A 24,733-nucleotide genomic window follows, 5' to 3' on the forward strand; every position below is an offset into this window, starting at 1 on the left:
CGTTACAAAAACGGCCGGTCATGATGGATATGCCCTCTTTGTGGCAGGCCTAGAAAACCTCGCCCACTGAGACACACCTGATGATACATGTCGACTCATTCATGCTTTCCGCAACGAGTCGCTAATCATCTCGAGCAGTGACGGCGCTCCCTTTGACTCCCTAGTAACCGTAGAAACACCTCACAGGTAAGCTCATTGCAACTTCGTTACTTCACTTGCCCCCATATTTCGTGATGATTCCTTAGATGACGAGTCTTATCCGCGTTTGCGATGCAGACAACATCTTTTTTAATACCATTCATGCCTTTCTGAACCCATCTCTTCTGGAAACCTGTGCATCGTCAATAATTGACAACATTCGCTAATTTTTTTGCGAATAGTAATCCTTGATGGCCTCGCTGTCCATGGCTTCGGCCCTTCTCTGATCGTGGGTGTATGTCACACCTCTTATTATCCTTTCCCCCCTCATTCTTTCATGATGAAACGACACAAACAAAAGACAAGCATATGTCCAAGCTGGCTTTGCTGGCGAAGACGAGAACAGTCATGACTGATCAAGTCACTTGAGCCTCTTCGGTTCTTACCCTGTTCAGTCAGATCCTCGTTGCTGATGGGTCTTGAAGAACAGGAAAAATTCTCCAGCCCAGCATCGACTAACCCAGCAGCACCTGCTGGCAAGCCACTACTGCTACTGTAAGTATCATTTTTTTTTTTTTTTTTGTCAATGCGTTCTCCCCTCCACCACCTACATGATGATTTACTACATTTTTATCACGACGGTCAACATAAGGAATTTCCAATTGATGACCACCGCCTGTGACAGGGCTTTGAATCTGATCCCCTCTGCACTTTAAACATGTTTTCTACCGGTCGCTTTGATTTGTTAGCATCACACCCTAACATCGACCAGTTACTAGGACCTCGCATCTTCCGTCTTCCAAGAGTGGCAGTCTCTTCCAGCCTCGGCTGCTTATCCGGCCGAGTCTTGTTGAGATGCAGAAGCTTTCGAGTCTTCAGTTTAGTGTGCAGTAGTTAGCAGCCAAAGAAATAAAAATGCAACAATCTATTCCTGAAAAAGTCTATCCCCTCTTTGAGTCCCTCACCGTTCATTTGTCACTCAAGTGGAGGCTCCCATGTGCCCATACGAGAGATCCAATCCCTGCAGGGCCAGCGTCCATTGTTAGAAGGTGCGAGGCCCGATATTGGTGATCGCAACGATGGTTCGCTCATCGTACGGCCTGTGGATGCGGAAATAGCGGCCTTGGCCTCTCAGCGTCGGCGATAAGCGCCCAGCACGGGTCCGCGTGTGATGAGAACCTTCAAGCTGCATATTCCTTTCCCCGCTTGGGTTGGTCATTTTCCCCCTCGGTCATGGTCTCTTTAGAAGGACTTTTGGTTGTTCCAAATATAGTTCTGCCTCCTCTCATGCGGTGGATATCGTGCCGGCCGTCTGGGTCTACAGTAATTGGCCCTTTGTCGCAAGGATGATTTCCTTGTTGTCCCTGCTCTCCGCGCAACACGAGACGAGGGGTTGAGTTGAGTTTCTATTCTGCACTGCTGTCGTCCTGAAGGATCGATATTCCTTTTTTATCGTGCTGGGTTCGCGATCGCATCACTCGAGGCTACCAAGGAAGACCATGGCTTCGGTCCGTGCTTTGTCCTGACGAGCGCACAGGGCCAGTATGAATAGGTACGATACTCCGCTTGAGCCCCATGCTTTTCTGGATCTTTCTCTGTCAGCTCTGGAATTCTGAAAGATGAGAGACTGATGGAACTTTCTCTTTAGCTGGTTGTCTTCAAATCATGCAGCCGACGAGCAGCCGTTGAACTCACAGTATTCCGGCTGGTCGTCGACTGTCAACCCCAGCAATCAACCGTCGCCGAATCGTCGAGAGCATGCAGTGCAGCCACCTTTGTTAACGACCGCGTTGAATGCTTCGCATTTCCATCACGCGTCGACCCCTTTGTCTTCCACGTCGCTTTCCAGTCCATTCATCCAAGGCCAATCTCCCGCTGTCTCGTCGCCGTCGAACGGTAGATCGGCATCGTCCTCCTCCTCAATGGCATCGAGGCAATACAATGTCCCCTATAACCCGCAGGACTGGGGGCCTGTGGGTGTGAATGCTAGCCAGGCCGCCGCATATTCTCAACAAGCAACTGTTCATCATGCCGCGCCGCAGCAGCGACTCCATGGAGGTTGGTGGCCACACTTCCGTAAACTGCAGAAAAGTAACACATTAATGAAATACCCATAGATGCTTCTCTATCACCACCGCCTCCGCCATACTCACCTCCACATAATCAAAACTCGATACCACGAGACTCCTACGGCCAGGCCAGCTCGAGTGCTGCGGCGGCCCCTAATGTTACGCCGCCGCATCAATCATACAGAACATCAGAGTATGACAACACTGCAGAGTACCATCGACGCTCTGCCCCTCGCCCTCGCCCTGTGTCCATGATATATGGCAATGATGTAGAATTGCACCGGCAGTCATTACCACCTCCACCACCTCCCCAAGGGAATCCAGGTTCCAGATCCAATTCTCAGAATCGCGTGAATGGATACCAAGGTTCTCCATATAACTCAGCTTCGACAGGTCCGCAGTCTCGAATGCCATTAACATTGTATGACCAGCCTCTTCAATCGCCAGCGTTGCGAAGCAATGGAGCTGGACCATCAACAGGACAATTCGAAGCGCCGCTGAGACCTCCTGCATCCCGACGAGCTGCATCTGCAGGAGCTGTTGTGAGTAGTGCAAGCTCGTCAAGGCCCTCGAGTCTATCAAGAGGTCCGTCACCAGCGAATGGCTGGGAACCTGGCATGCCTCTTCCACCACCGCCTCCCGGGCCGCCGCCTGCTGGAAGGTCGGTCAGTGTGAGTGGTTCATCGGAGTCATCCTCTGCAAGAACGACCCAAGGCCCAAGTCGGACTCGCGCGCGCCCGCCGCCGTTGATGGGTACTGGCCTGGGTAGCATTCCGCCAACGCCAGCTGATTGGGTGGACGAGGAGTATATCAATCACCGACCAAGCAGGGATCGAGAACCGCTGCACATTGATACCAATAAGGCGATGAAGACACCAGACCTGCCAGATACTTTGGATTCGAACGGTCAGTTGAGACAGTCTCAGAGGACTCCCGGTAGTGGAGGGAGCGGTCTTTTCCGCAGCCCGGCTGTCCGAGACCCCAGCGCAAAAGGTATCCGTGAAAGAAGAATTGAGCGTCGGAATCGGCAAAGCCAGCATTTTGAGGACATGAGCGCGGTATCTTCTACCAGCGGGAATCCATGGGCTGATGCGTTGGAGCATATCGTGCCATCGAACCTCGTTCTTCCTGAACCTAAGAACAGCCCCGAGCATACTCGTCAGCCATCCTCTTCAAGGTTTACTCCTCGAAGCACGAGAAGTATTGGCTCAGACAGCCAACATCCAACCTCCCGGTCAAGAGCGTCCTCCGGTGGTCTATTCTCCGATAGATCATCTTCTTACTCAACACCCAAGCCAGAACAAAGCCCTGCAGGACCTTCAGCTGCGTTTGCAAACACACCGCCGTTCTCGCCGAATGGAGAATCGTCGTCTCGAAATTATAAAGAGGAATCTCATGCCGTACCACCAAAAGCTCTACCCACACCACCCCTCAATTCAGGCAAGGAACCGCAGCCACGCTCTCGTGCTACGTCTAGGGGAGCAGAGGACCGTCCAATTTCTCATATACTGCATCTTCCTAATGATGGCATCCCTGGGATCAAGCCGCTGTCACCACGCCGATTACCCACACAGCAGGCTGTCCAGCAAACCTCTCTGGAGTCACTCATCAAGCAGGACACCGAATTCGTCCAAAGCTCGATTCAAAGGCATAAGAAATTTATCGAAGAAGAAGCCGCTGCCTTGAACGAGGCTGACGCCCTGAGAATCTTCAATGACTTTATAATTGCCGAGTCTCAAGTACGGCGTCAGCGATACGCCAACGTGTTTGACGCCGCTTCAACTCAGATTGAAGATGTCCGTCGCAAGCTTTTTGAACCACCCAAGAGTCAACTTAGCGGGCCATCGAACAAGCCCGCGAAGCCGACACCAACGCTGGAAATCCCTTCGAACAATAGACCAACTCGACCTGAATCCGCCTGGTGGAATAATTATCAGCCTTGTCTGTCACCGATTGCCAGTCTCGGTATGAGTAATGATGAGATGAGCTCTCGAGGCAGGGCGCCTAGTCGTTGGTGGGAATCCAAGACTGGCTCTAGCAGTGAGGGTGGTGAGAGAAGAATTCAGCGATCTAAGCGAGAGTCTAAGTACATGGGTTTGCCTCGGGATGCGATGCAGTGGGACCAGGAGCGGACGCCCTCTAGACTTGACGACGCGGGTGCGAATTATTCGGGACAGCAGGTTGCGTATGGCCCAGACGAGTATCCACCGGAGAAGGTTGGCTGGCATCAGGAAACTGCGGATTACCCCGTTGCTGGGAGAAATGGAATCACCCAGATGATGGCTAGTCAAAGGCTGGACATTTCGCGACTGGTTACTCTGCCTCCGCCATACCCACGTCATTATCCTGCTGTTAACAACAGTCATCCGGACCTTGTGTCTTACCGAACCACTGTCCGATCAATCACAGACTTGTCGGAGATCAAGGCCACTCGAGAGCGGTACAAGGCCGACGTGGAAAGGATGACTCAAGAGTACCAGGACCAGGTTAAAGAAGGCCACCGCCAATTCAAGGCCAATATTCAGAGTCAGATCCAGGAAGGAAGTCTCAGTTTCGCTGAAGCTGCCGAGGCTGAGGCTGCGATGTTGGTGGATCAAAACAAACGTGAACGCGACCTGGCAAAGCGACAACTTGATAGTTACCAAGAAACCGTGCTGAAGCCTATGAATGCCATTCTCGCCGATAGAATCAGCAGAGCAACCACCTGCATCGACGAATTGAGCAGCAGGCTGTTCGACGATGCTCAGCACGAGACGCCAGACCAAACCCAAGAAGAGGGCGACGAGAAACCCGAGCTCCTAGAGAAACTGACGCAACTCAAATGGCTCTTCGAAGCACGCGAACAACTCCACCGGGAAACTTTCGACCTAGTCAGCGACCGCGACGAGAAGTACAAACACGTCGCTCTATTGCCGTATCAACAAGGCAAAAACGAAGAGAAACTCCGAGAAACACAAGCCTTCTTTTCGAAAGACGCCCTCGACAGACGCGTCCAGTACGAAACTTCGGCGCTGACCCGTCTCGAGTCCTTCCTGGACGTCATCGAGCAAAATGTGGTCCGCGGAGTCGAAGTCCAACTATCCGCATTCTGGGACATAGCCCCCTCCCTCCTCGCTTTGGTCCAACAAGCCCCCGAAAACCTCTGCGGCTTCCAAGTCCAAATCCCCGCAAACGAGTACGAAGAGAACCCAAGTTATCACGCCCATCCACTGCAGTACCTCTACTCACTTCTCTCGCACGCGGAGAAGTCCAGCTATCAATATATAGAATCGCAGATTAATCTCCTCTGCCTACTCCACGAAGTACGCTCTGCCGTGATGCGCGCGAGCCGTAACCTCGCCGAGGCAGAGATGATTTGGCAGGGCGAGTCTGAGGAGACTGTTCGTCGGGAGATGCAGGCTACCAGGGCTGATGAGGAGCTTACGCTTACCACGGATCTTAAGGAGAAGGTTGCAACTGTTGAGGGTCAGTGGACTGAGGCTTTGGGGAGTCAGATCCAGGGACTGCGGGAACGGGTTAAGGATCAGTTGTTGGCTGAAGATGGGTGGGAGGATTTGGAGCAATTGGAGCAGGAGTAGTGAATATTGGTGAATGGTTTTCCTTTGGGAAGGGGGGTTTTTCTGTTTATGATGGATTTTTTTTGATGACTTGTGATATCCCCATTCGTTCGCTTTAGATCGGGCTTGCACAGTATATATTCTCTTCAGTATCGGCCCTAGGTTTTGCCTAGTTCTACTTATGGTAGCCCTGAATACGAGAGTCGAATATCTTCTCGCAAATGATTGCAAAAATATTACTACCGTGGTTTGAGATATCGTGTGTTGAAATGAAAGCATGTTGCATTCCTGTTCAGGCTTTAAGAGCCTTCCACATGAAATGTGGCCTCACACCAGCCGTACAACTTCCTCAACCGCCGAGCAAAAATGAAAGATCTATACAGCGTATTGTAGGCTGATTCCTTTCTTATCCTGGCCTTGGCCTTCTCGTAGTTGGTCTGAAGATCACACAGACAGTCCTGGACCAGGTCTTCGTACAGGAACTCGATATCTGTGTTTGCTTGAGCCCTGATCCAGTACCCCGCTGCTCTTAAAGCATCATCGGCAATCATTGGTTCCACCATGTCCTCTAGAGGGACATCAGCCTCCGAAAATCCCATATCCACTTTGGCCTCATCTAGCTCGAGCTCTGGCGCCTGAACTCTGGAAAGGAAGTTGCGTCCCTTGGTGTCAGAGTAAGGCAGGAGTGGGAAAGCAGAAGAGAGGTCGAACTCAGCCGTGTTTGCCAGTTCAACCAGAGAATCAGCTTTTCTCTGTTTTAACCTTCCCCAGAGGTCAGGTTGACAAAGGCGCATCAGGTAATGAAGTAGAGGGTCTTTCCTGGTGTGGTCCTCGGGCTTGCAGATCTTGGTTATACTTGCATTTTCCATTCCAGAAACATTTTCCTCGCCAGGGACATCAATGGAAACTCTCAGGAAGTATACAAGTCTGGTTCCCTTTGAAATATGTTGTCTAAGAGATTCTTTCACGCGGTCAAACTCGAAGTGGAAGGCGTTAGGCAATTCCTGAAGTACGAGAGCTTGGAAGACCGTGTGGATGACTGTATGGCCTCGGTTGTTCGAGTCCTTCAGAAGATCAAGTAGACGGCTGATATATTCCCAGAATGCCACAGCCTGGGCAGCGCTGCGAACGATCTCGAATACTATACCCTTGGTGTCTGCCTCGACTTGGCAACACATATGGCCTTGTGCATCGGGAACTAGGCCCACTTGACTGAGAAACCACTTCTTCACGTCGTAGATGAGTGTAGCGGGCTCCGTAGCGAGGAGGAGGTGGTGCTTTTTATGCAAGTCCTTTTGGTGTCGGGACCTGTTGATTAATTCCCGAAGGGCTGACTGCCGCTGGGAGGCTTCAGTGCTTGGCTTAAGCCGAGGATTTGTGATGGCCTCATTGGGTCTCGCCGTGGGGTTGTGTTGTCTCTTATTCTCCGAGTCTCCGGCAATTTTGACTAGGATAGAGGATAAATGAGTCAACGAGCCGAAAGCGTAAAGGGCAAGGAAAGCAGGAAGAGCAACAGACAGGAGATAAGAAGTAAGAAATAGTGATGAAGGATGTGAGGGGATGAGTGAGAGGTAAGAGGTGAGATGGTGGACAAGGAGTAAGAAATTGTAAGGGAGAAGTTATGAAAAGTTCTGTAAGTACCCTGAGTATTCCAAGAGCTTCTAGTTTTGGCAAGTATAGTGCAGTCTCCATGCTTATATAAAGCATCATGATTCAATAGGTCCAAGTCATCATTCAGAGATAAGCAAAGATTCTCCTCGAAGAATTCCATGTGGATATGCCATATTTATGAATATACTTATAGCAAGTTGTCGTAGAAGGAAATCTGATAGAAATAGAAGGCATAAGCGAAGTGGCCTAAGGTTGGTTGTTGACCTTGAGTTTTACTAGAATGTATTTGGGTTGTAGCAAGTCTGCACCTTTATAAAGATTGAGGCTAAGAGACTTTGTGGTTGTAGTTTATACTAGGTCCTCGTTTTGTAAGAGAAGATACAAAGAAGGAGAGTTCCTACGGGCTTTGAAACCAGGCAAAGAAGCATGGTAAAACTAATCCCCATACGCTCATGGTATAATATGGCCGTTCTATCACCTCGTGCACGGTATTGACTTGTGGGCAGTTTCTACTTTGAGTAAAGAGTATAGACCCTTGGTTTCTACATCATCACTCGCTGTATATCATCAACTGCCCAGTTGACTCTTGACCAGTTGACCTACAGTGGTGTCCAGGGATCCACTTCATATACCCACCACAGCACGTGATTTGCCCTTCTAGAGTCTTCCGTCCGGAAGCCCTCAAATATCGAGTTTCCTCCCTCATCCACTCCTTTCCCCCCCTCCCAAACCACTTCACCTTCTCTTGTTCGTCATTCACCTCGATACCCCTGCCAATTTGTAAGTCTACTCCATACGATCTTTCCTATCCACATCTCCAATTGGGAGAACTCCCCTTCCTGGTCCTCTACCACCCAATCCCTCCACCCGAGGACACAATCCGCCCAAAATGATGAGATGCAGCTGGCACCAGTCAGAGGGATGATGGATACGTCTGTCATTCGCTTGCTGAATAGCTTTACGGCCGGCAATAATACGCAGCCGGTCCTGATATTTGTGGCTATTGCACGAATTCTTCGTGCAATTCTTTTTTTCACCTCATTGCCTCCCGCCACGAAATTTTTACTTGGAGACCTTGCTAACCTGTCTCAATTGAAAAGATCTAGTCTCGGTTGGAAAGGGAAACACACACAATTCACAAGGAAACTTCTCGGCCGTGCTGCGATTTCCACAACAGAAAGAAAAAAAAAACTCCCCCCACGGAAAATTGAAGAAGGAAGATTTCCCATTCGACCCTCTCGCAATCTTCCCACACAAATCAGAAGTTTTTTTCCCCCAATTTTTCATAGTCCATCATCATGGTCCTCCACAACCCCAACAACTGGCACTGGGTGAACAAGGATGCCTCTGGCTGGGCCAAGGAGTACTTGCAGGAGAAGGTCAGCGCCATCAAGGCCGAGCAAGATGGCGTGTCCGCCCAAGTAGACAAGGTCCAGTCCATGAATGGCGACGTAGACGTCAGCCAGCGCAAGGGCAAGGTCATCACCTTGTACGATGTCAAGCTGTCGCTAGAGTATTCAGGTTTGTAGTTCCACGAAAATGTCTTTTTCCGTGATGGCAGCTGAGACTGTTCAATAGGTAAGACCAAGGACGGCGAGGAGGTCACCGGCTCCATCACCATCCCCGAGGTAGCCCACGACACCGAGGAAGATGAGTACGTCGTACGTTCCCTAAAAAGACCATATCCCCAATCTGGCAGTGCCCTCGAGCATGATGCCTGAAAAAGGTGTCCCGTCCGACTAACCCGGAGACCGTTTCCAGTTCGAGATTGAGATCTACTCCGATGCCTCCTCCAAGCAGCCCGTAAAGGACCTTGTCCGCTCCAAGATTCTCCCTCAGCTCCGCCAGACCCTGGCCACCCTTACCCGCGCCCTCATCACCGAGCACGCCAAAGACCTTCAGCACGCTCCCGGCGTGAACCCCTCCGCTGGCTTCACTCCTGCCCCTGTTCACCCTCAGACCAACAAGAAGGAGGCTGCTCTCGCCACCACTTCCACCACCTCTACTACCGGCAAGGTCGCCGTTAACACCACTACCCTGACCGCATCGGACGAGTTCCGCACCACCGCAGAGGAGCTCTACAACACCTTCACCGACCCCCAGCGCATTGCCGCCTTCACCCGTGGCGCACCCCGCCAGTTCGAGGGCGCCCAACCCGGCGGCAAGTTCGCCATCTTCGACGGCAACGTGACCGGCGAGTACGTCAAGCTCGACGCTCCCAAGCAGATCGTTCAGAAGTGGCGCCTCGCCCAGTGGCCCGAGGGCCACTTTAGTTCTCTCGAGATCAACCTGGACCAGAACGACGTCGACGGCGTCACTCAGCTGCGTGTCGAGTGGTCCGGCGTGCCCATCGGCCAGGAGGACGTCACCAAGCAGAATTGGGAGCTGTACTACGTGCGCAGCATCAAGCAGACTTTCGGGTATGTAGCAAATCCCTATCCCCGTGCAGGCACTTCGACCAACGCGGGTCTCTTTCGTTCCAGATCCAATTCTTCACAGTCGCTGCTTCGGACATCATTACTGACGTTTTTGCTTGTTCTTCTGCTCGGTATAGGTTTGGCACTATTCTCTGATCGACTTCATGCCTTCTCATTAGCCACCTGATACGATTTACAAAGAAACACACACTTTGTATTCGCCCAGTCCTTTTTCTTCCACCTTGCAAAAACAGCGCCAAAAACCACAGAACATAGAGAAGCAACGCCCTTTCCTCGACATTCTTGATGGAATAAGAATTAGAGATAGGGCCCTTGCGTGGGAGGAATTTCCAGTCATAGACGAGTAGTTGGGGGCCTGCCACCGGTTTCTTTCCGTCGCGAGTACCTTTTTTTTGCGGGTCAATTTCTCCTGTTCATGTTTTCTGGGAGTTTTTGAGCTTGTGTCTGCTCGGCCTTTTTTTATGTTTCACCCTTGTCTGGCCTCGGACGGGGACTGCAATGATGCTACGATAGAGGAAAGTGATATGTCTATGATAATGAAGTTAAGAAAGAATATATTGATATCATCGCCTGCAAGTTGACGTAAAGGATACCAATCCCTTGACCTCATAACACTATGTACTCCCGTACTCGTCCTAGCGAGACTTCCAACCTCGTATAATCCACTAGCCCCGATACCTGTCAACACGAGCACGTGAGCTTTCGTCCATCTTACAAGGCACTTATGCCATATCCATGTTGCCTCTTTCTCTCTCCATCTATCTTGCACACCTTAGGCCCAGATTTAGTTCGACACCTCTGATTCTGCCGTCTGATCTAAACATTCAACCTTCACATGGCAACACCCACGATGACTTCAACATTCCAGCATGGCCTTTCAAACCACCACGACATAATCCCGACTCATAATGAGAGTGAATATCAAAATCTACCCAATACCCACCGATCCAAAACACAAAGTCCTGAGAATCCAACACAGAATACCTCTTGCACCGTAACCGTCGGTCAACCGCTCCCCGACTCGATCATGACCATCGAGTTACGAGCCCAAGATGGCAAACCAATAACCCTACAACAAATCCTCGATCAAAGCACTGACGGAATAATCATCGGTGTCTTCTCAAAATTATCCAAGAAAGTATTCCAGACAGAATTCCAGGAACTTGCTCCAGGCCTGGTCTATCCAAATATCCATCTCACGAGCCTGGGCCTTTCCAATTATCCATCTCACGAGCCTGGGCCTTTCCAATTATCCAGTCTCAATGAATGCATCTATTGTGAAGGAGGGCCAGGAATATTTGCCCGAACAGAGCGAGTATTATATACTCAGTGATCCAAAAAGGGAGTTACTTGCGGCTATGGGTTTTGTTCGGTCACCGGCTCGATCGAAATCTTGGGCTACTAGGATGAGACGTCTGGGACGGATAAAATGTGGTTTTTTTATTATTCGGAACGATGGGACACTATACGCAAAGCAGACAGGTACTTTAGCTAGTGTTTTGGAGAGTATTGCAACTGCGGCGAGACGTTTGCATAAGGAATGGGTGTCGAATCTTAGAAGGTCAGGGAAGCCAATTCCCCCTTGGTAGGCGTGACGATACCATCCGGTCCAAGCTTCGATTTAGGCTACGTGTATAGAAAGGGGTTATACGTCCAAACATGATCTATATCATTCTTTGTACTTTTTGCTATGTCTAGCTTTTGCTTGCAACCCGCAACAACACACTTACAGAGTGCGCTCCTCCATCTCAATACCATACTCCTCCTTAAGAGTCTTCAGGAGAGGAGCACAGATCTCCATGTTCATGGGGGCCAAAACACCCTTCTGGGAGATGGTACCGTCAAGGACCTGCTTGACAGCAACACCACAGGGAACACCGACCAGCTTAGCCATGGCGGAGTAACCGGCAGGGTTACCGTACTCGCACAAGGTAGAGGTGCGGGTCTCCTTGGAGCCGTCCTTGTTCTCGATATCGAATCTGTGCTGGAGCATGACCATGTCGCGCTCGCCGGCCTCGTACTGCATCTTCTTCTCGAGGGTGGCGCAGAGGGTGTCGAGGGCGTTGCCGCGGGGGTGATGGTCTCGTCGGAGAAGAGGCCGATCCAGCGCAGACCGGCGAGGAGGCGGTCGCGCTCCTCGTTGCTGGGGAAAGTGGTCTTGCTCTGGACGGCGGCGGTGAGGTCATTCTCGGAGGAAGAGGCGGCGCCGAGAACCTTGGCGGTGGCCTCCTTCCAGGAGATGGCGCTGTCGAAGACGGAGTTGGGCTCGTCCTTCAGGAAGCCGGTGTCGACGAGGACCTTGATCATCTCGGGGAAGCCCTGGTAACGCAGGGTACCGCGGATGACGGTCTGGGCCTCGGGGATCTCGTAGCGCTCGCGGAAGGGAGTCGAGTCACGGTTGGGGTAGCCGACGAAGGCGAAGCCGGGGTAGATGAAGTAGGGCTTGGCGGTGGCCATCAAGTCGGGGCCGTCGATGCTGACGATCTTGCCATCCTGGTAGATCTTGGCGGCGTTGCGGAGGGCGAGCAGCACACCGCGGCTGGACCAAGAGAACTTGTAGCCCAGAGGGTTGTTAGAGGCCTCGGGGGCGGGGAGACCACCGCAGAAGGAGATGAAGCCAGTGATCTTGCCGCCGGCGGCGTGGACCTCGGAGATAGTCTTAACGGCGTCTAAAGAGAGATAAGTATTGTATTTCCCGATCAAATAGATGCCGGGTACTTACAAAGGTGGTCAATACCGGGGTCTATAACCATTTGTTAGTCTTGCATGACAAACGCAAAGTCATAGTGGAAAGCCTTACCCAGGCCAATCTCGTTCATGACAGTGATACCAGCCTTCTTGCACTCCGCGTCGAGCTCCTCCATAGCCGGCGAGACATACGAGGTAGTGACAACATCCTTCTTAGTGCGGATAGCCGACTTGATAACAGTGGCGTGGAAAGTGTAGGGGATCAGAGAGACGACCAAGTCGACCTGCTCCATGGCCTTGTCGAGAGCAGCATCATCGCTGACATCAAGGGAGATGGCCTTGGTGTTCTTGAAGTCTCCAGCGAGAGCCTTGGCACTCTCGAGGGTACGGCAAGCTATTGATCAGACATTGGACCATCAGCAACTTTGTTCTATTCCGAATTGTGAAACACACTCGCGGAAGTGGCGTATAACCCTGGTCCTTATCCCAGCCTCCAGAAACTCTTGGTGGGATATGGCGGGGTAATCCGGAGGGAAGCTGGACGGGTGCTGGGGGAAGATATTCAGAGCCAATGGCACATACCGACGGTGACCTCAACATCGGCCTTGCTCAGAACCTCAACGGTGGGCTTTGTGACTTTAAGGAAGCAGAGGGTTAGTGTCTGTCTGCATGCTTTTTTTTAGAATGAAGCTGGGACTGCGGGGCAGCTAGACCCTGGGGTTATTCCGACAGCTTGACAAGAGACACATACCGAAGCCCGATCCCAACAGGAGGACCTTGGAACCAGCAATTGACTTGACCATTTTGAACTCAATTGTTTGTATGGACAATGGGGATGGAGTGGAGGAGAGCAACTCGTCCATTTCCGTGCGTTGAGTCACTGCCGTCACGTGGCCGGTATCGGCGCGGGGTTTATCTAAGCAGTCGGGAAGAATCCCGATATCAAGGGATCTTGAGCCAATAGTATGGGGTGTATACAAGCATAGGAGGATGGAGAATGATGTATTGAAGATGCAGAATGTAGGTATGTATGCACATCAGTAGGGAATGCTGCTAATGCTGCTGGTATATGTAGAAAAAACAGAATGATCCGTCGGGGTTGTCCAAAACTCCCCGAACTCCGCTGAATGCTGAGAGAAATGAAAACAAAGGTATTAAGACAGAATACACAGAAGAATAAGAAGGTCTATATCGCCTTGACTTTGGTTTGCCGCAACACCATGTTGTCCGCATCCTCTTCACTGGTCTCCGGAGTATCACCGGCAAAGTTGCCTTCGGCGTTGGGGTTCTGGCGAGATTTGGAGATCCGTCGTTGCCATCCCAGCAGGACGGGCAAGAAGTGCCAAAGGTCGAATTCTGGCCACAGAACATCCAGGAAGACAATTTCTGTGTTCTCGTGGCATTGCCAGAGCATGAAGTCACTCAGCCGCTCGACGCCAGAGGTTCGCACCAGCATATCCAATGGTGGTGTGCCCTTGGTCAACATATGGTCGGTGAGGATTTGGCGCGAAATAGTTTCGGGAGACATGTACATGGGACTGTCACCATCCGATGTATTCCCCGAAGCCGCGGCCTTGCTGTGGTGTCCGTCTTGCCCACCGAGATGGAGAGTAGTGGATGACGAGAAGGACGACCCAGACTCGTAGACCCGGCTGGCATGATCGTTGCGCAAGACAGCATCATCTTCCTGAGCAGAAGACTCTGCTGACGTTGACTCGGAGTCACTGTGTGTATCTTGGGGTCTTGACGATCCAAGCGTCTGTGCTCGAATGTTATGCGCGATATGGGATTCGGAGAAGGGCGTGCGAGCCGGGCCGTTCGCGAAGAGAGCAGGGCGGAGAGGTGTGCTGTAATCTTCAACGGTATCGCGGATAGCAGTCGTCATTTCGTCGCGGGAGGTGTAGGGGAAGCAGATGTTCAACACGCGGTCACCGTTGCGACTGGTCAGGTCGACAGCCTTGTTGACTGCAGCGAGAACGTCCGGCTTGAGCAGGTCGAGGCGGCCGAGGACGCGCACTTTCGCACCGTATCTATCCAGCAAATCTCCGTGTTGCGCCATCTGGGACAACTTTACCTTGGCCATGTCCATGAGAGCATCGACTTCGAATTTGGAGCGCTTGAAGTTCTCGATACTGAACGCGTAGATGGTGACCACCTTGACACCACTCTTATAACAGACTTCCAGGATCTAGTTGAAGGACAGCCAAATCAGTATCAAGTCAAAAACACCAGCTCAACAAGCTCAGCTACCCGGGGCATTGAGCTTGCCAAGGTCTTGACCAAGAGGAGAGCGACATACCCTAGCCAGCGCCTCAAATCCCAGATTATGTCCCTCCACAGTCTCAATTCCATGTGATCTCGCAAACCGGCGATTCCCATCCATCACAAAGGCGACGTGTTGCGGAATCGGGCCCTGGCGGAGTGCGCCCACCAGTAGCTCCTTAAGGTTGGAGATGGCAAACTCGATCGGCGGCGAAGCAAGGAACCACCTGCGGAGGCGCGACAGGTGCATTGAGCCGGCCATAGTGAGAGGGTAGAAGACGGATCTCAAGCGAAGATAGGAGAAGAAACGAAGGTCGTGGGGAGGTGAACAAAAAGAATGCGCGCGAACGGGTAGGGAGAGGTCGAGGTGGAACGGGGGTTATTCTTTCGGTGTTCGAGGCCCTTTGCAACGGGCGACGTGTTCAGATATTTGGAGGACTGTAAACCCACTTAAAACAGCAGCGCTGAAAATAGATATGTATGAACTAAAAAGATGACAGAATAACCAATTATGCAATGAAGAGTATATGTCATGGGGATGTTAAAAAGTAAAAAAAAAGAAATGAACGAGGCAATGCTAGGCTACACTTTTCCGCTTATGCAACAAACTCCTGTTTCTTTTTAGTTCGTCCGCTCGGCAGTGGCGAGACTGCGGGCTTCGTATCCGCCAAGCGCAGCCAACAGAAACAGCCTCAACAATTGGTTCATCTCTGAGTGACCCCGCTTGCACAGACAAGATGGAATACAGAAGATGTGCGGTCCGAGGCGGACATCTATTCCCGGGATCACATTCAGGGCTTCTGCCGCTTTGCCTCGGCGTACGTTGTGTATACCGGAGATTGTCCCGTGCTATAGATCATGATACGGTACTACAACTCCAACAGGCAAGTAAGACTAAAACTGTCAAGTTCAGGTGGGCTAGCAGTTTTGGATACACATCTTCAACAGAAACAGGGGATATCTCGCATTGTGGGATATATAAATACATCAAATGAGTTACAAGATCATCTTAAAATGCCGAACATGGCCATCATCATAGCAGGTCATCAAAGATCAAAGGTCCTTCCGCATCTCATCACCACTGGACGGCGTCCCTGTCCCTGAGCTGGCCATATCCCAGCTACCATCCTCACTTCGACGTCGACGTCGCTCACCCCGCTCTCTCATAGCATCCCGAATCCGCGAACTGACGTCCTCCAGTGGATCTTTCTGGGTGGTCAGGGCGCTGAGCGGTTTCATCCCATGCCGTGAGCCAGGTCGTGGCCCAGCAGAGCTGCTACGGCTACGGTTCCTGCTGGGAGGCCGAGTAGAGAAGAAGCCAATATTGGCCAAGTTGTGGAACGACTCGTTACGTGGTAGAGGCTCGGCTGAAGTCCAAGTCTCACCCGTTTCGTGTTCACGGTGCTGTTTGAGCTCGTGCGCTTCGCGCGCAGCGGCAGATTCTCCGCTGACCTCGCGGAAGGGATCGGTGACAATCCGGGCGGCGTCGAAGTCGGGGAAGAGCTCGGGTCCCATGGTGTTGATCGCATCGGTGACCTGCTGGGCAAGCATGGCGCGTTTTTCGCGCAGCTTCACCAGACTGTTGGCCGAAGACGGATTCAGGGATAGGACCAGAGGCCGAAGGGATTTGATAATGTCCATGCCAACTTCGCCGATGCGAAGGGCGGCGAAAGTGATGGTCGGGAAGCCCACCATGCCAATTATCACGATCAGCCAGAGTGGCACCCATTCTGGCACGAGTCCCCGAATTCGGTTCTGATACGTCCAGTAGGTAAACGTAGCCGTGTAAGATGCATAGACAGCCGGAGCAAATGCAAGGGCAATGAGCAGCTTCCAAGTAGCCATCACATCACGACCCTGCAGCTTGACGGTGGAAGCAGCCAATGCTTCCTTTGATTTCTTCATTGACAGATACTTGGTTGCAATGAAGACCGGAGTGAAGAGGAGCAGACCAGGAAGAGTACCAATAGTAAGAAGAGCGAGCTTGCCCAAGCGATATATCAGTGTAGCAATGACCTGCAGAATCGAGAACTTGGCATAGGCCACCTGGTGGTCCCGGATGCCGAGAATGCGAAGCTGCTTGTTATAGCTTGCGATCGAGTTCCGGAGATGCACAATTCGCGGATCATCCTTGAAGTGTGCATATCCCTTCACGAGACGGCGGTTAAGCTCCACAACCATCGGGAGGGGAAGCTTCTTCCCCCTGGTGTTGTACAGGCGGCGAGCAGCTTGGATGACCTACAATCAGTTAGTACCGTCTTCCATATCAATGTAAATCAGAATGAACGGGCAACCTTACCATGAGAGTCTCATAATCAGGGCTGGTCACAGTGACAGCAACAAGACTTTGGTAAATGATATCCAGCAGAGCACCAACAGACTCCCGGCGTTCGCCTTGCTTGAATTGCTCAACCAACTCCTTCGGAACTTCAATGGGGTTACCAAACTCGATAACAGCCCGAGAGCGGAACTTGTGAGCATGGAAATAATTCATGCCACAGGGTACAATCTTCAAGCCGCAGTCCGGGTTGTCCGCTAGGGTACCCAGGGCCATCAGAGCCACACCAGCTATCGTACGGTCAGCTTTTGATGTACAGCTAAATCAAAAGACATTCCACGCAACATACCTTTAAGGGGAAGAAGAGAGGGGCGGTCATGACTACCACCCTCGGGGAAGATACCCACACAACCACCAGCATTCAATCTCGCAAATACAGCCTCGTAGACTGCCGTTTGGTCCACATGCGGCGCGACCTTGAACTTGGTGCCCTTGAACTCCGAGTTCTGGTCCGCCGCATCTCCGGTAAAATTGCCATCATCATCAATATCTTTCCGGCCGGTCAGCTGGAACAAAGCATCTCTGTGCTTGAAAGGCTTCTTGAGAACCAGCTCTTCAGGGCCCCGAATTTCCGCAATAGCTGTACTGTGCGAGGTCCCATTGATCGTCGGCAGTGCAATTGTACCCTCCGGCTCAAATCCAGCACCTTCAAAATTGGTACCCACGCCGCGCAGGAGGGTGGGTTCATTGACAGGGTCGGGAAGATACACGGTACCAGTCCCCGGCTTCAAGTTATCCATAGCACGCGCCACGGGCAATGTTCCAATACCCCTGGCCAACAGCCCGATAAACTTGCGCCGGAAGGACTTTTCCGCAATCAGCCATGAGATGCGACGATGGGCTTCGCTGCGGATAACGCGCATAAGGACGAGCGAATCGACGAACTACCGGGGAAGGCCGGGTTAGCGCGGATATGGCAATGGTAGCATAGGAGTTACATACCTGGTTCGCATGAGGGGCAGCGACAATGATAATCGGTCCTCGACGAGGAATCTTCCAGGATCCACGCGGGTGTACCTCGCGGAAGAAGAGGTCGATGAGAACGGAGAACGTCCACAGGACCAGATCGTATAGCCACCCGATCAGGGGTGGGATATACGCCTGTTTCTTCGCCATGGTGGCGGCGTTACCCTGAATGGAGATCAGAGAGGCTCAGTGAGCGTGATCAGTGGAGTAAAAGGGTCGGAACGCAGAGTTCACATGAAGCGTTGCGGCCCCGTCAAATATTCTTAGCCGCAAGAGCTTGGACCCGCTTGCGAATTTCAGGGTCGTTTTGTACAAAGTCCCTCGTTCAGCAACCACAAGACGATGGCTGTTCAGTGTTCATGCAGCTCCAACAAGATGACTCCAGGACTATGAAGGGCTTGCAAAGTCCAGTTGAGTCAAAACACTGGGTAGAAGGAGGGGGAGGTTGAATCTGGAAAGTTTGGGGGACTGGTTTAGCGTGATTTCAGTCGCCTGATGGCAGACCCTTCTAGAACTCTAGACGATTGTAGAACCCAAACGCCCTGCTTTGTGAGACCTAAACACTTTCGTCATGGAGAATGCGGATTTGATTTGCTGACACTGTTTGTGTCGCTACAATTACTCATGTACTAGCGGGGAAGAAAAATATTGGTAGGTCAAGCTCTATGGCCCCGCGGGGGAGCTATCCCAACAAACATTCTTCGCGTGGGTTTAGACTCTCGCAACCTATTATACTTTTTTTACTATCTGGAGCGACCGGATTTCCACTTCTCGCGACTACTGCCGTATTGACCATTAAGATATATTCTTATTGGCTCCGCTATGAGCCCAACATCTTTTCTTTCTGCGTGTCTTCCCAAGCTCAAATACTCTGTTGGGGGAGATCGCCATATTAAGCCGACGCGAAGCGGGTGTGCATCTGCGGGGATCTGCTGAGGGGCGGAGATAAGCTCGTCAACCTGTCGTCATTGATGACAGTCTTCTAGGTGTGGATGAAGTCTGATTGGAAGAAGACAAAAGAAGTATATTCCTCAATTTGCAAGTGGTCGAGTGACGTACAATCCTATAGGTATCCCTCGGCTTCATCCATTAGTATCCATGTTCAGATACCAAATTCAAATCATAACACCCAACATAATCAAAACATATTAGACAAGGATCAGATAACGACAGCTCCGTCTTTTCGTTCTGACAGACGAACAGGTAGATCCTTCTGTCTCACAAACCACGAGTTGATGACCTTCCACTGATGATCTTGACTCGGAAGTTCCATCTATACGTCTCATTAGCCAACCAGATCCTTCGCACACATAAAGTATAGTCTCATCACGCAATGTCAACTCACATCAAAGGTACTAAACAGCGTGGCAATAAGCTTAAAGCTTTCCAACTGTGACAGATACCGTCCCAAACAAGCGCGCGATCCAGCCCCAAAAGTAAAGTCCGTACCCTTCATCTTGGAAAAACGCGCTTGATAGACCTCGTCAGACTCGCCTGGGCTTTGAAGCCATCTTTCGGGGATGAAGTCATCCGTGTTCGCCCCGAAAACACCCTCGTCTTTGTTGATCACCCAAGGGTTCATTCCTACAGTGACTCCCTCGGGTACAAAGCGGCCATCAGGGAGAGACAGTCCACCCTTAGGAACGACCCGCTCGAGGATAAGCCCAACACCCGGGTGCACGCGCATAGTCTCGCGCATCACAGCCTCAAGGTATTTAAGCCCTTGGATATCTTTCCATCTTGCGGGGAGAGAGAGGTTGGCGGCGCGGAGCTCGGCGCAGAGTTTCTTGTGGACGTCCGGGTTCTTGAGGACGTAGTAGATTGCTGCGCACATAGTATAGGCGGTGGAGTCGCTACCCGCGAGGACATTGGAGAGGAGCCAGAGGATGATTGTATTATCGTTGACAAACTCTGGGTTCTTCTCTTTGATCTCAAGGAACTTGGCAAGGAAGTCTTGCTTGTTCCCGGGGTTGCCTTCTTGGTAACGTTTCTGGAGTTGCTCGAGGCTGAAGATATTAGCCCAGACGAAAGTTGGAGGTCCAATGCGCATAACCGGATTCTTGTCAAAGATCATGTCCAGTAGTGGGATTTGGCAGATCTAGTGAAAACATTAGTATGTCTCGTTTTAAGATAATCTGAAATCATACTGAGGCAAAGTAGTCTAGTGTCTGGTTAGACCTTCCGAGGAAACCCTTGTAATCTTTACCAGCCTCCAGGATACCAAGATCTTGAGAGAAGGTAGCCTGACTCATAGCATCCCAAGCAACTATACCCGTCAGCTAATATCTGTTGAAAAGGGTAGGAATGTGTGTACTCACAGAAGCTGATCCAGTCAGTCATCTCACAGGTCTTTCCGGTCCGAACAAATCGTTCCCGGAGCTTATCAAGAAACAGGTTCACTGTAATATCCATATTATCTTCGACTTCCTGGACCCTACTCATAGAGTAAAGACCCTTGACGGGACGAGTAAACGTTGAATGCCACTTCTCATCCTGGCTGGAGAAGAGGTTGCTGAGACGCATTCCGGAGACGACGACATCATTCACATTGTACATATTACTCTAAAGATAGATCACTATTAGTAGGAGAAACACTGATAAGTCTCGCGGAGTAATGACATGCCTTCAGCCACGGACTCTTCGTGTTATACACTTGGCTTATCAAGTTTGGATCAGAGAGACTGAGAAGATTCGGACCCATTCGAACAGCGGATCCATATTTGCGATGCAAAGCAGTCTGTGTGATATCGCATCGCCCTCGAAAGACATCTTGCAGGCGCCAGATGTTGGTGAAACCGGTAGGAGCAGGACCCGGGAAGGACTTGAGTGGTGACCGGATGTAATTCCAGAGAAAACGAGAGATTAAAAGAATCACCACCGAGAGGGCAAGATTCGTGACGAGATCTGCCAGATAACTCATAGTGTCTGCTCAATTGAATTCAAGTCTGATAAATTCTATGAAAGGGAGACCTAGGAACAGTGGATATTTCCTAAGCTTCCCCCACCAGCTACATAAATAACACCAGCTTTGAAGAGAGTTTCTTCAAGAGATCTAGTCCCTCCTCTGGTGCCCCACAAAAGAGGGGGTTCTGAGAAGATACCAACAGTGGCCATTCGCACGGACAGGATAGTTGACGCGAAGAGAGGGGAAGGGGGGGGTTGTGAAGCCACTGGCTATGTACTTTTGTAGATAATGAGAAGATCTCCAGAAGAAGGAGGCCAGGTATTAGGGCTCGTAATCGATCGAGGCAATTTGAGTGGTTGGAGAACTATTCCAACGGGCGAATGTCAGCTTATGTACTTATGCAGGTATCTAGAACTCCGAACCGCATGTACATATCACGGTACAGTAGCGAGCTGCAAGGCTTGTCGTATATTAATACCCAATGAGCTGAGTTTGTATTTCAGACATCCACAAATATCATTGGCTCCCTTTCTTGGAGAATCATGTCCACTGACGAATTCTCGTACGGCGTATCACTCGCACCGTTATCACCGTTCTGGACACATCGATAGATCACATCTCTTTGCAAGTGGATTTTTGAGTTCGGCTATAAGTGGAGGCGCGGGGAAGGGGCCGCTTGACTCCACCCACTGTGTGAGTGATAATGGATACGTTCGAAAAAGAAAAGCTGCAAAACCTGGCTTGGAAGAACAAAGTTTTGTTTCAGAGGGTTGACTTCTTCAGCTCGTTCCTTCTTCCCGGGCAATTCGCATTGTTCAATCAGATGTCAAGTCTGCCAGGCCCGTGGAGCTGGCGCCTCGAGCCCTCCAGCGCTAGGGCTGCAACGTTCTCCACCAGTGATGGCGGCTTCAGCCAAGCCAACGCAATAATTTGAAATTTGATGCCAACTTTACATAATTTTTCGATCCGAGTTTTCAGGAATATGCAGCTCATGCAGTGGCGAGGCCATTGTGGACAAGTCCGCGTGCTTGGAAATACCGCAGCCAATAGTATGTGAAATGTGCGAGATGGTCATCTGCACTAGTGTACTCGATGCTAAAGACCACATCTTTGCGGTCCATATTGAACTGCTCCTTGCTCATGTACAGTTTTACAAACATATTCACGGGGTATGGGGTACTGCGAACCCGTGTAATTGCCTGTTTAGGTCTACTGATCAATCACTTGATCGCCTTTGCAGAGTGCCATCGCCTGTCTTGGTATATGCAACCCTCGCACGCGATCTGTCGAGTCTACTTCTTCGTGTTGTACTGTTGGCGCGGTGGCAACTTGGAATGGCGACTTTGATCTGATCAAATAGTAGCCCCAGGGGCATCAATAGCTCAAATCACTGCCTGTGATCAACATCGTTCAATGGCTGTGAATCACTCCCAGTCGTCGGATTTGAAGCCGGTATGGCATCTGTCATCTCCGGGATGCAAGGTTGTATTTCCGCATAGCATAATATCTCCCTGATTGGAATATCACATCTTGAGGACATATCCTACTCGAAATGATCTTCGGTCCTGCCTCTTTTGCTTCTTTCTACTCATGAAGTGGACTCGATAACAAGCTTGTTGACCTCTAAGGGGCTATCTGGCGTGATGTTTATTATCCTTGGTTCTCCACGTTCGTCACTAGGTTTTATGGGCGATCCTTGAACTCATTTCTCGCTTCCTCTCTACATTCTTTTACGTCCTGACGAGGGTTTGAGCTCATGGCCATGGAATCTACTGCTGTCGACGCCCAGAACCAGGGCCCGACCATTCTAGCGGTTTGTTGGCTTCTAGTCATCATTCCCGGCTTGATGGTTGGTCTACGACTGTGGTGTAAGCTCGCACTCAGTAAGAGAGGCTTCGGTATAGATGACTTCATTATCTGTGTCGCTTGGGTATGTCTATACAATGGAACTATACTATTCGCAGTGGCTGACTTCGGACTAAGTCCCTGCTCCTGATTTACACGGCCCTCATTACCCGGTCCGTGAATATGGGAGTAATCGGTAGACACATATTCGCCATCGAAGACCCGGAAATCATACCACCAGCACTCAAGCTCTTATACATCAGCTTCGTGATTGTCATCATTGGCTGTGTCTTCAGCAAGACTTCTTTCGCATTTACTCTGATGCGCATCGTCACCAAAACTTGGATGAAGGTTCTTCTGTGGTTTATTATCGTCACGATGAATGCCATCATGTGGCTTTGTGCTATCTGCTATCTGGCTCAATGCAAGCCGGCAGCGGCCCTTTGGGACGCTAAGCTCCTAGCTACCGCCAAATGCTGGCCAATAGAAGTATTCGAGACCATTGCTCTTGTTGCTGGGGGTAAGATGATTGATTCTCTTGAAGTATTACAGAGATTAATGCCTAGGTATTGTAGCATACTCCGGGTGCATGGATGTGATTCTTGCACTTCTCCCGTGGGCGGTCCTTTGGAATCTCGAAATGAAGAAGCGTGAGAAGGTTGGTATTGCTCTCGCTATGAGTATGGGTATCATGTAAGTGGCAATATTGACGATGGAGGGTTCTTTTTACTGACAACCGCTCAGCGCCGCCATTGCCGCATTCATCAAGACCTCGAAATTGGTCAACGTTGCCCAGGTTCAAGACTTTACCTGTAAGAGTGATCCTACCTCCCAATCTTGGACTCGATATGACTGACAAAAACGTTAATAGGGTTCTGCACTTCGATCACAATCTGGGCCTCTGTCGAAACAGGTCTCACTATTTTCGCCGCCTCCATCCCTGCCCTCCGTGTTCTCCTCGTTCGCATTCAATCCAGCTACAACCAGTCTGACGATCCTTCCGCTACCTATGACGGGGAAGAGATTACCCTGCAAGCCCACAAGGAAGGTAGTAGTGCTCAGAGCGTCATCAGCGAGCATGGAATCAGTATGACGCAGGAGGTGACGGTCGAGCAGAATGTGGCTGGTGTGAGACGCCTAGATGCTTGATCGGATAGGATGTCTGATTTAAAAGTTCCTGCTCCGGATCTAGAGATCTCTGTAGTAGACCAGTCTCAGAAGGGAGGCCGTGGCATCTTATTTCTGGACTAGTTCACTTATTGGAGTTGGGCTTCATAGGCATGTATATAGCCCTGATCTTGCGTGCTGTGATGCCTCGTGTGGACGATGGGGGTCAAGGGAGGGATACTGAAATCCTTGTGTATGATAAAGAGGTTCGAGTTGTTGAAAGTAGTTGATAATAAAATGGTGAAAATGGGGGATGTCTTGTTGATGACCTATAACTTAGTTCTGCAAGTTTTTGCTTGATGAATTGGTCACATTGTGAGTGAGTCTTCTGTACTACCCAGTATACCAAGACATGGGACCTCGACTCTACATAGCTTGCGCTTCGAAGATTGCAAGTCAAGGAGAGCGAACAGAGAATAACAGAAAATCGGGGGAACCATAAACTTTTTGACTGTTGAAGTAGAGTGTGATTTATTCTAGATGTTCTAAGTCAGGTGCATGCCCCATCACCTGGAACGTGATGTTTGTCAGGTGCGGCAGTTTCCCCGCCTCTGCCCCGCAACTCTTGATTTTACTCCCTTCCGGACTCTGTCGCGGACTCTTGAAGGTCCAGACCCTGGCCGTGATTCCTGAATATGTTCCTGAACTTACTCCTGGCCTGGCCCTGACAACCACGCCGATCCTTGAACTCTCTCACACCATTGATTCCGCCTCTCTTCTACCATCTTCCGGATCTCACCTCCCCATCC

At 50.8% G+C, this 24,733-nt stretch overlaps 8 protein-coding genes across 8 annotated transcripts; 3 read left to right on the forward strand and 5 right to left on the reverse strand.

Annotated features, from left to right (window-relative positions):
- The first annotated feature begins 1,530 nt into the window (after positions 1-1,530).
- Positions 1,531-5,993, forward strand: N7473_002472 (uncharacterized protein). The gene is made up of 3 exons (XM_057148412.1): positions 1,531-1,690; positions 1,787-2,196; positions 2,256-5,993. Exons 1-3 carry the CDS (start codon positions 1,683-1,685, stop codon positions 5,783-5,785), a joined length of 3,948 nt encoding a protein of 1,315 aa, XP_057012066.1. The 5' UTR covers positions 1,531-1,682; the 3' UTR covers positions 5,786-5,993.
- A 70-nt stretch (positions 5,994-6,063) lies between these two features.
- On the reverse strand, positions 6,064-6,942 carry N7473_002473 (uncharacterized protein; the record flags this gene model as incomplete). Its single annotated transcript, XM_057148413.1, has 1 exon — positions 6,064-6,942. The coding sequence occupies one exon, from the start codon at positions 6,940-6,942 to the stop codon at positions 6,064-6,066; it is 879 nt and encodes a 292-aa protein (XP_057012067.1).
- Positions 6,943-8,673: 1,731 nt separating this feature from the next.
- N7473_002474 (AHA1 family protein) lies at positions 8,674-9,948 on the forward strand (the record flags this gene model as incomplete). Its single annotated transcript, XM_057148414.1, has 4 exons — positions 8,674-8,896; positions 8,954-9,036; positions 9,137-9,795; positions 9,930-9,948. The coding sequence occupies 4 exons, from the start codon at positions 8,674-8,676 to the stop codon at positions 9,946-9,948; spliced, it is 984 nt and encodes a 327-aa protein (XP_057012068.1).
- Positions 9,949-11,539: 1,591 nt separating this feature from the next.
- Positions 11,540-13,334, reverse strand: lys9 (saccharopine dehydrogenase (NADP+, L-glutamate-forming); the record flags this gene model as incomplete). Its single annotated transcript, XM_057148415.1, has 6 exons — positions 13,253-13,334; positions 13,084-13,137; positions 12,614-12,895; positions 12,536-12,556; positions 11,928-12,482; positions 11,540-11,895 (listed from the first exon to the last, which is right to left on the reverse strand). The coding sequence occupies exons 1-6, from the start codon at positions 13,302-13,304 to the stop codon at positions 11,540-11,542; spliced, it is 1,320 nt and encodes a 439-aa protein (XP_057012069.1). The 5' UTR covers positions 13,305-13,334.
- Positions 13,335-13,687: 353 nt separating this feature from the next.
- On the reverse strand, positions 13,688-15,025 carry N7473_002476 (undecaprenyl diphosphate synthase family protein; the record flags this gene model as incomplete). Its single annotated transcript, XM_057148416.1, has 2 exons — positions 13,688-14,689; positions 14,801-15,025. 2 exons carry the CDS (start codon positions 15,023-15,025, stop codon positions 13,688-13,690), a joined length of 1,227 nt encoding a protein of 408 aa, XP_057012070.1.
- Positions 15,026-15,816: 791 nt separating this feature from the next.
- N7473_002477 (putative glycerol-3-phosphate acyltransferase Sct1) lies at positions 15,817-18,217 on the reverse strand (the record flags this gene model as incomplete). The annotated part of the gene is made up of 4 exons (XM_057148417.1): positions 15,817-17,001; positions 17,063-17,331; positions 17,391-17,985; positions 18,044-18,217. The coding sequence occupies 4 exons, from the start codon at positions 18,215-18,217 to the stop codon at positions 15,817-15,819; spliced, it is 2,223 nt and encodes a 740-aa protein (XP_057012071.1).
- A 1,009-nt stretch (positions 18,218-19,226) lies between these two features.
- N7473_002478 (cytochrome P450) lies at positions 19,227-20,987 on the reverse strand (the record flags this gene model as incomplete). Its single annotated transcript, XM_057148418.1, has 5 exons — positions 19,227-19,340; positions 19,413-20,165; positions 20,215-20,333; positions 20,386-20,629; positions 20,691-20,987. The coding sequence occupies 5 exons, from the start codon at positions 20,985-20,987 to the stop codon at positions 19,227-19,229; spliced, it is 1,527 nt and encodes a 508-aa protein (XP_057012072.1).
- A 1,682-nt stretch (positions 20,988-22,669) lies between these two features.
- On the forward strand, positions 22,670-24,464 carry N7473_002479 (uncharacterized protein). Its single transcript, XM_057148419.1, has 5 exons — positions 22,670-22,902; positions 22,956-23,337; positions 23,393-23,510; positions 23,562-23,629; positions 23,689-24,464. Exons 1-5 carry the CDS (start codon positions 22,729-22,731, stop codon positions 23,964-23,966), a joined length of 1,020 nt encoding a protein of 339 aa, XP_057012073.1. The 5' UTR covers positions 22,670-22,728; the 3' UTR covers positions 23,967-24,464.
- Positions 24,465-24,733: the final 269 nt, after the last annotated feature.

Source organism: Penicillium subrubescens, assembly GCF_028828155.1.
Source record: "Penicillium subrubescens strain IBT 31985 chromosome Unknown utg000002l_segment0_segment0, whole genome shotgun sequence".
NCBI classification, from domain to species: Eukaryota; Fungi; Ascomycota; class Eurotiomycetes; order Eurotiales; family Aspergillaceae; genus Penicillium; species Penicillium subrubescens.